This window comes from Chrysemys picta, chromosome 4 (assembly GCF_011386835.1).
Source record: "Chrysemys picta bellii isolate R12L10 chromosome 4, ASM1138683v2, whole genome shotgun sequence".
Taxonomy (NCBI): domain Eukaryota; kingdom Metazoa; phylum Chordata; order Testudines; family Emydidae; genus Chrysemys; species Chrysemys picta.
Genome location: NC_088794.1, coordinates 70,668,710 through 70,683,746, shown reverse-complemented (window position 1 = coordinate 70,683,746; position 15,037 = coordinate 70,668,710). Strand labels below are relative to the sequence as shown.

At 41.8% G+C, this 15,037-nt stretch overlaps 1 protein-coding gene across 2 annotated transcripts in view; it reads left to right on the top strand.

The window, feature by feature from the left end:
- Positions 1-15,037, top strand: part of SLC6A5 (solute carrier family 6 member 5) — a 54,337-nt gene that overhangs the window by 35,745 nt on the left and 3,555 nt on the right. For both annotated transcript variants that reach the window (XM_024109135.3, XM_065592574.1), the window contains 2 exons: positions 9,995-10,095; positions 13,759-13,926. In XM_024109135.3, coding sequence (XP_023964903.2) covers positions 9,995-10,095; positions 13,759-13,926 — 269 coding nt within the window. The remainder of the gene's footprint in view (positions 1-9,994; positions 10,096-13,758; positions 13,927-15,037) is intronic.

Sequence of the window (15,037 nt, the reverse complement as noted above, 5' to 3'; positions counted from 1 at the left end):
CTCAACTAACATTTGTAAAGCACATGCAGATCCTCAGATAAAATAGCAATGCATTACATGTGCAAACTATTATACATTTCCACATTTCATATTGATAGAGAGCACCCTGCACTCTTTTTCCAGACATGTTACAACACATCAGTTCCTCTCTCTTCACCACTGTTAATTATCTCCTAATTTTGAAAGGGGTCAAATATTTTTCAGAGTTAAGTTTTAGTCCTTGGCTGCTCATGAGCAGTTCCCATTGAAGTCAGCTCCTGTTGAAGTCAATGGAAACCACTGATGCATCCATCTAAGTCCAAGGGAAGAGTTGAGTGCTAAATAACCCAGAGTCAAACAGGGTGAGCATTATAAAGAGATGTTTATAATTTGAGGCAGAAGAGATGAGCAGCTTTTACCTTTGCCCTTCTCCAACAGCATGGTAGTTAAAATAGTGGAATGTGGGGGAATAGCTGAACACTTTTTTTTTTTTGGCTGAGCTGTTGGCAATAGGTGCTAAAACAGCGCAAAACACAGTGCCAGATGTTGTTTACGAAGTGGAGTGATTGCATATTGCTCTGTGCCAAAAGAAAGCATTAAAATGACAGGACTCTTTCATTGCATTCCCCTGTTTGACTTATTTGAAGATGAATTGAGTTCCCACGTGATTTCTCTTGAGAAGCTCAACAGTGAGGCCTGTTTATAAGATTTGTATTGCCACTTTGTGGTGGATTTTATTTTTATGGAAACACATAAAAGGAATCTAACAGAAAAAAGCACAAATTCTAGTAAAGCAGCAGCCTCATGGGCTATCGGAGGGTTGTGTGGGAAAAGCACAGAACTGAGGGTCAGTACCAGGGTTTTATTGCTGGCTCTACTACAGACTTCCTGGCTGTGTCTGGCTGTTTTTTCTGAACAGTTTTTCACCATTACTAATGTTAGTATAGCTACAGCAGTGGTCACAGGTAGTGCTAGCCATTGGGGGCCTTAAGCAGGAATATTTTGGGGGGGCCCCCTGCACACCAAACATACTAAAAACAATCAAATAAGGGGCTCCCTGAAGCTGCTCGGGGCCCTAAGCAATTGCTTAGTCTGCTTATGCCTTGCGCTGGCTCTGAGAGTTGTGGCAACAGAGGGAGCGCTAGTGCAGCCTGGGCTGCAGGTGGCTGTTGGTGTTCTTAGCACCATATTGTGTACACTTGATCATAGCAGGCACTGTGGTAAAAGCATCCTTGGGATGCTGACACTGTGTCGACACTAGTGCTCTCATGGTTGTTGTGCCAGTGTTAGCAATAGTGTGTGGGAGGAAAAGGCTTGTGTATTTCTAAGGCTCCACTGTGACCATGGGCAAGTCACTTAGGCCCACATTTTCAATAGAGGCCTTTAATTTTGGGGTGTTACAATTTTGGGATGCCCAACTTTAAGCTCCTAAAGTTTTAAACATCTCAATACTTTGCTGAGAGCAGTATCCACAGCACTCATTAGGCTAATTAAAAAAACGATGGGCTTGCATCAGGTGCTCCGCATTTTCTTCACTTTCTGTCATCTGGCTCCACAATGGGGCCTCTGTGTGCTCTTATGGACCTCTAAGTGGCCTCTACACAAGCAAATCTGCCCACGTGGAGTTGGTTGCAGGATCAAGGCCATGTGGATGTCTGCAGAAAGTGATGGGCCAACAGATGTGGGGTACTGTGACAGAGTGCAAGGAATGAACAGGTGAGATGGCGCGCTGAACACCTTAGATGCTAATTAATTCCTCCAAAGGAAGCGGATTGGGGTGATTAAATAATCAGGCTGATGGGTTGGGTGGATTAAAGATTCAATTAGCCCATCAGTCCAAGTCTGAGATAGAGTCAAAGGAAGGAAGTGGGAAGAAAAAGTGGAACAGAGCTAACTGAGTTCAGTCACACAGAAACCTCAGGTCCTGAGAGGGCCAAATCACTGTAGATGTTGTAGATAGACTGTTGCATTGGGACTGTAGTAGTACTAGAGGAGGGAAGTTGAAATAAAAGGTCACTGAGTACACACCTAATGGAGTTGGTGCAGTTTTTGCAGGGAAGAAGACAGGAGGAGATGCACTTCGTGTTACACATGGGGGGCTTGTCTGGGTTCATGATGTCCCCATTGGTGGTGACAGAGGACCAGATGGGGAAAGCTGGTACCAAGAGTTAGCATTCTGGTAATGGAGCAGACCTTACAGTGGTTGGTGGAGCAACAAAAACAGATGCAGAAAGCTATGCATTTGTTCCAGAAACCCTACAGGTGGAATGACAGTCCCTTCTTGCATGGCAGGTTGAGCAGCAGAATAGCCTTCAAGAGTTCATAAAGTAACAGGCGCAGGGGCAGCAGAACTGATATAGGGTCTGGTGAGTCCAGTGGCAGGGAACAGCAGTTGGCCGTGGGGTAAGCCTGTGTAAGATGGGCCCAACAGAATACCTTGATGTGTTTTTACTAACTTTTGAGAGGGTAGCAATTGGAGCTCGACGGGATAAGGGATCGTGGGCCCTCTGTGTGGTACCCTATTTGTCCAGGGAAGGCAGCCTGTATGGCCCTGAGCAAGGAACAGGCCTTAGTCTATGATAGGATAAAAGCAGCCAACCTGGACAGGTTTGACCTTTTGGTTGAAAAATACCTCTGAAATTTTGAGCCACTAGATGGACTGGTAGTGTGTAACCCAAGACAATCATGCAAAAATTATCAGACTGGGCAACATATCAGCTAAGGGCTGAAGTTCAGGAGAAATAAGGCATGATGATATTGGAACAATTTCTCCAGAGCCTCTCTGACACGCATGCATTCGGGTCCGGAGGTACCAGCTGACGACCCTGGAGGAAGCGGTTAAGCTTTCAGAAGAGCTTGTGGATGCAGACATTCCCAGGAAAGAATTCCAGACATTTCAGGAATTTCTGAACTCAGAAAGAAGGGGGGCAATTTGGCCATACCCAGGACGATTGAAACGGAAAAGGAGGAGATGAGGGTAGCTGGGGAGTGGTTTGCTACCAGTGTGGGTGGCTGGGACATATGAAATGGGGCTGCCCGGTTATGGAATGTGGGCGCTCAAGATTTTGTGGGTGGTCTAAAACTATTGGAGACGGGCAGAAAAAGAAAACACCTGCAATCCCTGTAAAAGTGGGGAGGAGGTATTGGGGGTGCTGGTGGACACTGTCTCAGGATTCACACTCATCTGGAGGGATTTGGTGGGATTGGATGCTGCCAAGTGGGATCCTGAAACTAGAATATATCCACAGCCCAATGGCAGAAATCCCCCTAGAGGCTAAGGGGAAGTTGAAGAGGGTTGGGTGGTAGAGGGGCTGCCTCATCCAGTCACTATAGGGACAAACTGGAGCCCCGTCCCTTATAAGAGGAAAATGAGTGTCCAGAGGCCCTCACAGCAGGAAACAAAACTAACAAGGAATGGAGCAAAGGGACTGGACATAGAAAAATCAAAGAACCCTGGACAGAAGACAGGAGGAAAACAGGACTTCCCTGGAGAAATGAAGGGAGGAAAAAGACAGCCTCGAACAAGGGATAGTGGAAAATAGTACCTTTAGCTTGCAGATGAAATAGTTCCAGGGAACCTCATTGCCAGAACAGAGGGAGGAGGAATCCCAGGAACAGTTCCTGGGGCTGGTGGAATCAGAGTTCCTAGTGGAGGAGAAAAAGAAGGCACAGCAACAGGCCCTGCCCCAAACCAAAAAAAAGAGGGAAAAGAGAGTGAGGAAACAGGCTGCCAGTGGTGCAGAAACAGTTATGGGGGGGGCGATCCCCAACAGCAAGTGTGACTTCTGTGGGTGGAAGATGGACAGCGACCCTGGGGGCAAGCATGAGCAGAAGGACTCCAGCACCTCCCTTAAAGAAAGGAGGGTGCAGGGGAAGCAAAATCTGTCTGGGAGGCAAGAGGGGGAAGGTGTGTGACAGAGTTCAGGAAGTGAACAGATGAGCCTGCGCTGTGATGACTTAGATGCTAATTAGTTCCCTAGAGGAAGCTGATTGGTGTGATTATTTAATCGGGCTGGTGGGCTGAGTGGGATAAATATTCAGCCCAAGTCTGATAAAGAGGCACAGGAAGGAAGTGCCGGGGGTGCGGGGACAGAGATAGTTGAGCCTAGTCACACATAGGCCGCATGGAAGGGAAACCTCTATTCCCCTCAGGTCCTGAGGAGAGGGCCAAAAGCACTGTAGCTACTGTAAACAGACTGTTCCACAAGGACTGTAGTAGTACTGATGAAGGAAAGTTGAAATAAAAGGTCACTGAGTACACACCTGCTGGAGTTGGTGCAGTTTCTGCAGGGAACAAGACAGGTAAAGAGGCATACCCTGCTACAGGTACCAATGAGCACTGGCTAACTCTGGCACCTGGACTCCAAACTGCTAAGCCAAAAGCATTTAGAATGGTCATTTTGCTCATGATTTTGAAGCGTTTCTACTAACATACTTATAGCATAGATAAGCACTTATGCAAAGGAGAACTAGGTTTTATATAGGATCTTAGTTTAGAATAATTAGAAATGAAAAAGATCTATTAGGTCAAATCTACTTCTCCTGACCCTCCTCTTAGTACAGTATTGATACTGTAGTAATTATTATTGTTAATAATAATAAATGACACTGACGTACAATATGGCAATATATATCCAATATAGCTTCTGAAATTAGTCAAGTGTCAAAGCTAAGAGACACCCTGGCTTTCGTTAGCACTAAAAATAAAGGGCCTTTTATATCTTAGATTTTCTTGGTGTTCTTATTTATGCAGGGTATTACCACAACACTAATTTAACCATACATTCCTTTATTAAATCCAAAGGCAGAATAATATTTATACTATTGCTCTAAACATGTCTTAAAAAGCCTAAATATTAAGCAATTTACTACTACCAAATAGTAACAAAACATTTATAAGCATTTGATCAAAATACTTACAAATGGGCTACCCCAGATGTGTTTAGCCCCATATTGGTCAGTTCCAACATGGTCAGGCAGGTATTCGCAAGGAGCCCTTCAAAAAAGTTTACTTTTTTATACCTTTTTAACCAAACTATGTCATTGCCAGTTATTGGACCTTAGCTAAGGCCAGATTGAAGGAGTTTTTTATATAGCCAATTGTTTACTGCAACTGGTACCCAATTAACCGTGTTCTATTTCTATTACTTTAGCTCAAAGCTTAAATGAGGTCACATTGGTATTTTGAAGGGTCTCTACAAGTTTAACACAACAGTTCTTCTTTCTCGTGATCTTACTTTTTTTTGGTCATATGTTTTGGGCTTATTGCTCATGCTAATATCCCAACTCAATTTAAAATCATAGTTCACTCATATCTATATTTCTACACATTTACTCCCTCAACTAGTCTCCTTGACTTCAGTGATACTGGTTTTATAAGGACTCCTCACAGGAGTAGGATGCAGTGTCTACAATTTGCACTGGCAGAGGTGGGAACTACATCTTCATTTGTGTATTTATTCTAACAGCACTTTAAATTGGCATGATGCATTTTTGAACTCAGACAATTGCTTGTTTTACACTCCAGTGACACCTTTCTCCACGTACTTGTACTCTTCATACCAAGCAAGCTGGCATTGCACCAGGCAGGAGCTTTTGATGATGAAATAAGTCTGTCTTCAGCTCTTGTTACACATTCTGCTTGCTGAACTCATCAAGTTTTTTAAATTAAAAAAAAGAAAGCCATGCTTGGTTATTTCCTTGCAATCACTTGTTTTTCATTAGTACTTGTGCTACATAATCCAATCAAAGCCTTGCATTCCACATGCCCTGCACAGACATTTATTCTCCACTTGTTTAGATTATGGATGCATGATTGGTAAGGAGCAGTTTAGGGCTTCACTCGTTAATTGAATCATCTGCATAATCCCCATCAGTGTATTTTGGAACACACAAAGCTGCCAGAGCTGGGTGAAATACTGCAGAAAACTATGTGCTTGAAGTTTTAAATGAATTCTTTTGATGCTCTTTGTCTTTGTTTCTTGGCAAGAGCATGGCAAAGATGTTTAATCTCGGAAATGTTCATCAACACAACTCCCTCGGGATATTTGTAGGAAGTAAATTTTGATTTGTAATTGTGGACATTTCTATCTGCATCTAGATATTTACATGGCCCTCCTCATCCTAGTATCTGAGCATCTCATACTCATTAATGGATTTTTTCCTTACAACACTCCTGGGTGTAGGGAAATCGCCACATTTTAGGGATGGGGAACTGAGACATGGAGTAGGTTGTGACTTGCCCAACATCACACAAGAAGTGTGTGGTTGAGCTGGGAACTGAACCCTTGTCTCCTGAGTCCCAGTCCACTGCCCAGTTCCTTAGAATATCCTTCCTTTTCTCATGGGACACTTGATACTAATATATATGATCATCTGATCAAGGAAGAGAAACATACTATGTGGCTTGTGTGTCCACTGTACTGTGCTTGACTTCTGAATTGCTGGTATCGAATGCTTGAAGCAATATTTGCAGCAGTGGGTTTCTGAGCGATCAAGAGGCTGAAGTAAGTTTTATCGAAGGGCTTCAAACACATGTGTTGAGGTCACAGGCAGTTTTGACAAGAGAAAGGGGCTAAAATGAATATCTGAATTGCTTGCTGCAAATTGTTCATTCAGCTCTACTAGACTTGCAACTAGATATTAATATAAAACAATGAGGGCCAAATACACTGTTACATGAGTACAACTCCCACTTAAGGCCAGGGCCAGCTCCAGCATTTCTGCCACCCCAAGCAAAAAAAAAAAGCCGCGATCGGCGGCGGCAGTTCAGCGGCAGGTCCTTTGCTCCTAGAGGGAGTGAGGGACCTGCCGCCCCCGAATTGCCGCAGGTGCTGCCCCTCTCTCTTGGCCGCCCCAAGCACCTGCTTGTTAAGCTGATGTCTGGAGCCAGCCCTGTTTAAGGCGCCTGTTCAGCAAGATATATGAGCAAGTGAATAGTCCCTGTGGCTACTATGAAAGTAAGATTATTTACCTACTTTGTGGTTTTGCAGTTCTGTAAGAGAAGCACTGGAAAAGTCACACTGAAATGGTGAACTAAAATTGCTCTTAATAACCGTAGAAATGAAATAAAGAACAGAAGTGGTCATGTGAGAGGGGGGCATTAACCATCAGGAACTATGGAAAGGAGAAAGCTCATTTTTTTTCTTGCTTTCATAGTCCAAGGGAAATCAGACAAACTTTCTATACTTTCATCCTTTGTAAATTTGTGTTCATCTCTAAATATAACTTTTCTTCAATACCATTTTTTCTCTTCTACTTCATTCCTCCCCCTTATATGTTACCATGAATGGGGTTTTATCTCTTTTCATATCTAATGCTCATGTCCCATAAGAAGAAGTGCCAAAGGCACCTACATTACGATCATTCATAAGAGAGAATACCAGGGGTACCAGATGTTCTGGCTCTCCTCCTCCCTCCCCCCTAAAAAAAAAGGATTGGAAAGGCATTCTGGAGCATAATGGCATGACACAAGCCCTGGTCTCATCTGGTATTACTTCCCCAAGCCACCTTACTCTGCTCATATTTCTGCTCCTTCTGTCTGATCCAAGCAGTAATTATGATCACCTGCATTGCTTTGTGAGGAACTTCTTAGCACTATCTGGACTGGTACCTTTTTTGCAGCGGGAATCAGAAGTTACTGTACACCAAACTACTACATCTCATGTGCTGTGGAAATGTTAAGGCCTGGATTATCCCTTTGCACAAGTTTCTAAGAGCAGGACACCTTGAGTCAACTCCAGTTGATGTCAATAGAAACATCTTCCATTGACTTCAAAGGAAATTGGATCAGGTCATTAAAGCATGGGCATCATCTACCCATGCATTCAACACATCCACATGGCTGGTTATATAAGGTCAACAGGAGTGAACAGCCAGCGATGTTGCTTTTTCTTGTAATCTTACTCCTTTTTTTTCCCTCTACCATTTTAGACTCCATCCCCCTCTCCACATCATGCAAATTGTATTAACTGCTGTAGAAGTACAAGTAAGGAGGAATGTTAAGCTTATATAATTTAAATGGGAGAGGCACATAATACACATCATACACAAATACACATCATAGCAGAAAATTCAGCCTTGGGCTCAAAATTTCTCACTTCCTGTCACTCTCAAAGAAGGACAAAAAATGGCACATTTAATTCTGTTTTGCGGTGGGGTGGTTTTTTTTGTTCCTTTTGGATGAATAATTAACAGATGTGGCAATGTTCTAATGAGATGTGGGTTTCCATTAGAAAACATCTGTTACTGAGCACCGGCAATCTACTTAGTGGTAAACAGGTGTGCCGAATGGTAGTGACAAGTCAATGAGTGCCAGATCCTCAGCTGGTGTAAATTGGGTTAGCACCCCTGAGCAGAAGACGGGAAATGGGAATTATGCCAATTTACCACAGTAGAGGATCTTGCTCAATACAAATTAGACAGAAAGCACTTTACTGCATATAGAGAACTGGTGTAACAAATGAGGAGAACTGGCTGCCTTACGATGCAGATCGTCATTTACTTCAGATCAATGGAGTGATGACAGTTTACACTAGCTGAGGATATGCCTTATGGTTTTAATGTAGTCAGTCTGATTCTGATCTCGCTTTCCACAGTGTAAATCAATACTAATTACATCAAAGACAATATATTAACACCAGTGTGTGAGTATAGATTTATGAAGATTTGGTCAACCTTTACCTTGACTGGCTGGTATCCATCTCTGGCCCTCAAAGGTTCTGGAACCCACGTTGCTTATTGAAATAAATGATCAATATATAGTCAGTTTGCCTCCAAAAATTAATAGAATCTTTGTTTGAGTGCCAGTTATGGGAGGACTATATGGCCAGTTCTGTGGACTGCTAGGGGCATCACAGAATTATCTCTATTATCTATCCTGGCACTTCTTAGTTCTGAACTCTGACTTCTGCAGAAGAAACACCTGAACCACGAAGATTTCCAGTCTAAACAAATCAAATTAAAATGTAGTGGGTTAATACTAAATCATATTCATCAGACAATTAATGGGTCTGTGATGATACTTCAAGACATTTGAGGTAAAGGGGCAATCCACTGACATCACCTCAACCATCTTACAAAAGTCCCAACTCAAATATAATTAAAAAATGCAAAACTAGCAAAAAGTTGAAATTGAAATCAAAGGAAAGCATCAATCATCTATTCACTCAGTCATGCACATAGAGGAACAGTTCCTGTTTTCAGACAGATGCTTATAAATTTCTCTCTTATATTTTGTCAAGTATCGGGGGTAGCCATGTTAGTCTGTATCCACAAAAACAACAAGGAGTCCGGTGGCACCTTAAAGACTAACAGATTTAATCTGGACTCCTTGTTGTTCTTATATTTTGGTATTCAGTGGCTCAACTTTGAATAGCCTTTTTAACACACAATATTTGGATGAAAGGTCACACTTGAACTTGGTCAGGGCAAAAATCTTTGCCTCCAAAAAAAGTCACAGTTTTGGCTTTCACTTCTTATATACAGGCCGGTCTGCCTCACAAGCACAACATGAGATCTGAATCAGCCCCCCCGTATGCAGAGTGTTTGAGATCATGAAGTAAATTAAGTTTATTATTTTTTACAGTTGTCAGGTGGTGGATGAGTCAATTAACAAAGGTTATCCTCAAGTGTGTGTGTGTGGGGGGGGGGGGGGGGGGCGGCGGGGAAGGACAAATAAATATAGACATTTCAGACAACATCATAGAGTTGCAGCTGGCCAACAAAAGGGATTTTGTGAGTCATTACATTAAAAATGATTTTTGAAACATACGGTATACTTAATCTGTATGTACAATTTCAATTTGCTGTAATTTTTAGGGAGTAAATAACTTATTAGAATTGTGTTCTACACAATATTCTCCCATCATACTGTATGGTTAGAACATCTATTGAAATTTTGAATTGACAGGTCAGAGAGTTTGTTACCATAATTAGACACAAGGGAGATCACAATAGTTTTGCAGACTGCAGCCAGTCTCTCACCCCTAACTGTATTTGAATTTGTTATTTACAGGCTTGCAAAGATTTTGTGAAGATATAGAGATGATGATTGGATTCCAGCCAAGTAAATTCTGGAGAGTCTGTTGGGCGTTTGTGACCCCGACTATTTTAACTGTAAGGCAAAGAATTTTCTGAATGTCTCCTGTTCAATCAGATTTTGTTTGTTTGTTTATAAAACCTGCTCTTTCCCAAAGACAATAATTATAGCTCAAAAATATATACCTATCAATCATGTGTGCACATGTACACATGTATACATATGTGTGTGTATATGTGTATACATATGTATACGTGTGTGTATGTATGTGTGTATGTATATATATATATATATATATATATGTGTGTGTGTGTGCACGCATACCTATATTTAGCTATATTCATGTATATTTATATATATGATTCTACAGTGTTCTCACCCATTGACTTCTAGAGGAATTTTAGGTGTGTTAGAACTCGAGCTGATCCTGTAAGTCCAGATTCAGCAAAGCACTTAAGCACATGCATAATACCCATGGAAATAAACTGTAGTAAGGCTTTTGACACTGTCTTGCATGACCTTCTCGTAAACAAACGAGGGAAATACAACCTAGATGGAGCTACTATAAGTGCATAACTGGTTGGAAAATCGTTCCCAGAGAGTAGTTATCAGGGGTTCACAGTCATGCTGGAAGGATATAACGAGTGGGGTCCCGCAGGGATCGATTCTGGGTCCGGTTCTGTTCAATATCTTCATCAATGATTTAGATAATGGCATAGAGAGTACACTTATATAGTTTGCGGATGATACCAAGCTGGGAGGGGTTGCAAGTGCTTTGGGGGATAGGATTAAAATTTAAAATGATCTGGACAAACTGGAGAAATGGTCTGAAGTAAATAGGATGAAATTCAATAAGGACAAATGCAAAGTACTCCATTTAGGAAGGAACAGTTAGTTGCACACATACAAAATGGGAAATGACTGCCTAGGAAGAAGTACTGCGGAAAAGGATCTGGGGGTCATAGTGGATCACAAGCTAAATATGAGTCAACAGTGTAACACTGTTGCAAAAAACGCAAACATCATTCTGGGATGTATGAGCGGGAGTATTGTAAGCAAGACACGAGAAGTAATTCTTCCGCTCTACTCCATGCTGATTAGGCCTCAACTGGAGTATTGTGTCCAGTTCTGGGAGCCACATTTCAGGAAAGATATGGACAAATTGGAGAAAGTCCAGAGAAGAGCAACAAAAATTATTAAAGTTCTAGAAAACATGATCTATGAGTGAAGATTGAAAAAATTGGGTTTGTTTAGTCTGGAGAAGAGAAGACTGAGGGGGGACATGATAACAGTTTACAAGTACATAAAAGGTTGTTATAAGGAGGAGGGAGAAAAATTGTTGTTCTTAACCTCTGAGGATAGGACAAGAAGCAATGGGCTTAAATTGCAGCAAGGGCGGTTTAGGTTGGACATGAGGAAAAACTTCCTAACTGTCAGAGTGGTTAAGCATTAGAATAAATTGCCTAGGGATGTTGTGGAATCTCTATCATTGGGGATTTTTAAGAGTGGGTTGGACAAACACCTGTCAGGGATGGTCTAGATCAGGGGTTGGCAACGTTCGGCACGTGGCTCACCAGGGTAAGCACCCTGGCGGGCCGGGCCAGTTTTATTTACCTGCTGACGCTGCAGGTTCGACCGATCGCGGTCCCCACTGGCCGCGGTTCGCCGTCCTGGGCCAATGGGGGCGGCGAGAAGCCGTGGCCAGCACATCGCTCGCCTGCGCCGCTTCTTGCCGCCCCCATTGGCCCGGGACGGCGAACCGCGGCCAGTGGGGGGCCGCGATTGGCCGAACCTGCCACATCAGCAGGTAAATAAAACTGGCCTGGCCCGCCAGGGTGCTTACCCTGGCAAGCTGCGTGCCCAACAGTGCCGACCCCTGGTCTAGATAATACTTAGTCCTGCCTTGAGTGCAGGGGGCTAGACTAGATGACCTCTCGAGGTCCCTTCCAGTTCTATGGTTATATATAAATAGATATTAAATGTGTAAAAGCTAAGCACATACTTAAGTGCTTTATTTATTTCAATTTTTAAAATACCTCCATAATCACCCACCCAATGCAATGCTGAATAGGGATGGACTTAAGCATGTGCTTAAAGTTAAGCACTTAGTTAAGTGAATTACTCAATTGGGGCCTCAGTGTGTGATCCAATTCTACTGTGGTGGTAGTGGGAGTACACACATCATTCTCCAGGAGTGATAGTGGGGGCATAACTATTTCTTACCTAGTCTCTTGGCACTTAGCAGGACCAATAACAAATGCTCTGTTCTACTTGAAACTATGTCATTGTGCCAAACAAATTCAGTTCTAGTGAACAGTTTCTGAATTGCACAAACACCATACAGAGCACCATAAACTGAGAGTAGACTTTGTTTCTTTTTCTTTCTAACACTGGAGCAAAACGTTATCTACTTAGTTATTAAAAGCAATGCTTCACAGTGCCAGTAAGTGGCACTATATGCTAGTAGTTTGGTTCTGATATCTCCAATGAAACCTAAGTTGATATTTTTGGGAGCAAAAGCCATATAATTTTTCTGCTGCTGTCAAGATTATCTTGTATGGTGTTCATTTTTTAATAGGAATATATAAGAAAATTATATTTTTTAGTTTTATAACTCCATATCAAAAATGTGGATGGTATTATTACTAATTCCCTTTTATTCTTTACTATAATTTTAGATCTGCATTTGATGAAAAAATTACACAAAGACTCTGAATTTTAAAATCAGTAAAGCAATGTTTTCAATTTGCTAGAGTCAAAATAGGGGATCCATGTGCTTGTGTAGCCTGGGATCTGAATTTTGAATTTGGCCATAGTGTTGTATTTTCTTTACATCTGGTAAGCATTGGCACTGGAATGAGAGAACCTGTGACTATACCATTTCTGGTTTACTGTTGAGCTAAACCAAGACTTAAGAACTGACAGCAGTCAAGGACTAGGACCAAAAACTGAATCTTGGTCTCTCCATGGTCTCTTACCACACACTGGAAGCAAACCATGAGGCCAGCTCAAGCCCATATGTTTCGACTGAACTACAAGAATGGGAAAATATAACGTCTAGAGATAAATTTATAGTAGTAAATGATTTTATAGTGATCAGACATGATACAATCATTATGCAATAGGAAAAGAGCACAGAAAACAAAACAGTATCTCTTCATACTGTGGTCTTCTGTAATACTAATATTTGATGTATTTGAATGTCTTAAGATTAGAGTTTAAATTACTTCATGTCTCCAAAAATAAAACTGACCATTTTTATGTGTCTTCACATAGCTATATTGCTATAAATCTTCTGTGTGCAATTATTGTGCACATAGGCAGTTCGCAAAAGTTACTGAATTATGCACAAATGTAAGCAGATGCATTGCTATTTATACAGTAAGTGAAATGGAGTAACTTAACATAATTATATTAGGAAACACTGCCAATAGACTGTGTAATAAAGCTTATTACCCTAGGGACAAGATTCTAATCTTAATTCCGACGGTGTAAACCTAAAGTAAATCCATTGATTTCAATGGAATTATGCTGGCTTTACACTGGTGAAACTGAGATCAGAATGTGGCCCTAAACTTCCAGAAGCATTATTGATTATCACATAGTTTCTCTCTCTCTCTCTAGATATATATAGTGTGTGCGAGCATCTCTGATTATACTCATGTTTACTGAAAGTGTGCATGTAAATCAGACTGTGTGTGTATGTGTTGCTTATTAAAATGTATGTTCTTTGTTTTCAGTTTATTCTTTGCTTCAGTTTTTACCAATGGGAACCAATGACCTATGGAGCTTACCATTATCCAGGCTGGTCGATGGTCCTTGGGTGGCTGATGCTGGCCTGCTCTGTTATTTGGATCCCTATTATGTTTGTGATAAAAATGCACCTAGCCCCTGGCAAATTTATTGAGGTAATTCTTGAACATCCCATCCTATTAAAAATATAGTCACGGAAGATTATTTTCTGTAATTTACACTGATTCAGGTGTTGGGAATTGTTGACTGTTTATTAGAAAACTTTTTTTATTGCAGTACAAAGTGCAGGTGCTCAGTTGGTTGAAATGCTCAGCTACTGCTCCCCTATTCCTCAATAAAATGCAACTAAATCACTATAGGCTTGATCCTGTGAGATTAAAGGAGCTCAGACCCTCACAGGATTAGGCCCTAAAACAGTGCCAGTTGCAGATGACTTACTTGCTGGTCTTTCTGCTTTTTGACTCAGATCTGCCTCTTGTGGAAGCAGAATGGAACTAGAAAGCAGCAGGTACTATGGAGCCATAAGGAGTTTCAGGCCCTAGAAAGTTTCAGACACTAGAAGGCATCAGGTTAGACCGCTCTATAGAGAATCATGCAACTGGAAGCATCAGTCCTTAGAAGACATCAGACACTAGGTATCATCTGGACATATCCCCCTGAATGTCCTGCTCGCAGCTCAAGCTACAAATGGTGAAAATGAACTCTTTATCTTTCCACTCAAACCTCTTTGCTTCTTCATTGCATTGAAAACACCCTAACCCTCCCTGTCACACAGACTTATGACTGCTGTGTTTTGGGTTTTTTTTTTATTCCTCCCTCCTACAATTCAGGGTGCTGCTGATTCTCTTTCTCTTAAAAATTCCCTATAGCAACTCTGGTTAATATGTTTGGCCATTCCCTGGCTGCCTCCCATCTTGGCTTTCACAACCTCCCCTTCACTTGAATTCCAATTTCCCATCTTACTCCCTTCTGATCCTTTCACAATGATGTGGCTAAAACCATCTCCCATGCTAACTACTTGGACCGTATCACCCCTTCACTGGCTTTCTCCCACCATTTGAATCAGTTCAGTGCTCTCATCCTCACCCTTGATGCTCACTCTGCCCTGGCCTATGTACCTGCATTCATTTCATGCTACTCCCTTCTTTGCATGTCACCTCTCCCTCTCCTCTTCATGCTTTCTTCCATACTACCCCCATTGCACTATTCTCCCTCCTTATTCTAATGCAACAGGCACCCACACTCTCCTCCTTCCAAAGCCCTCTT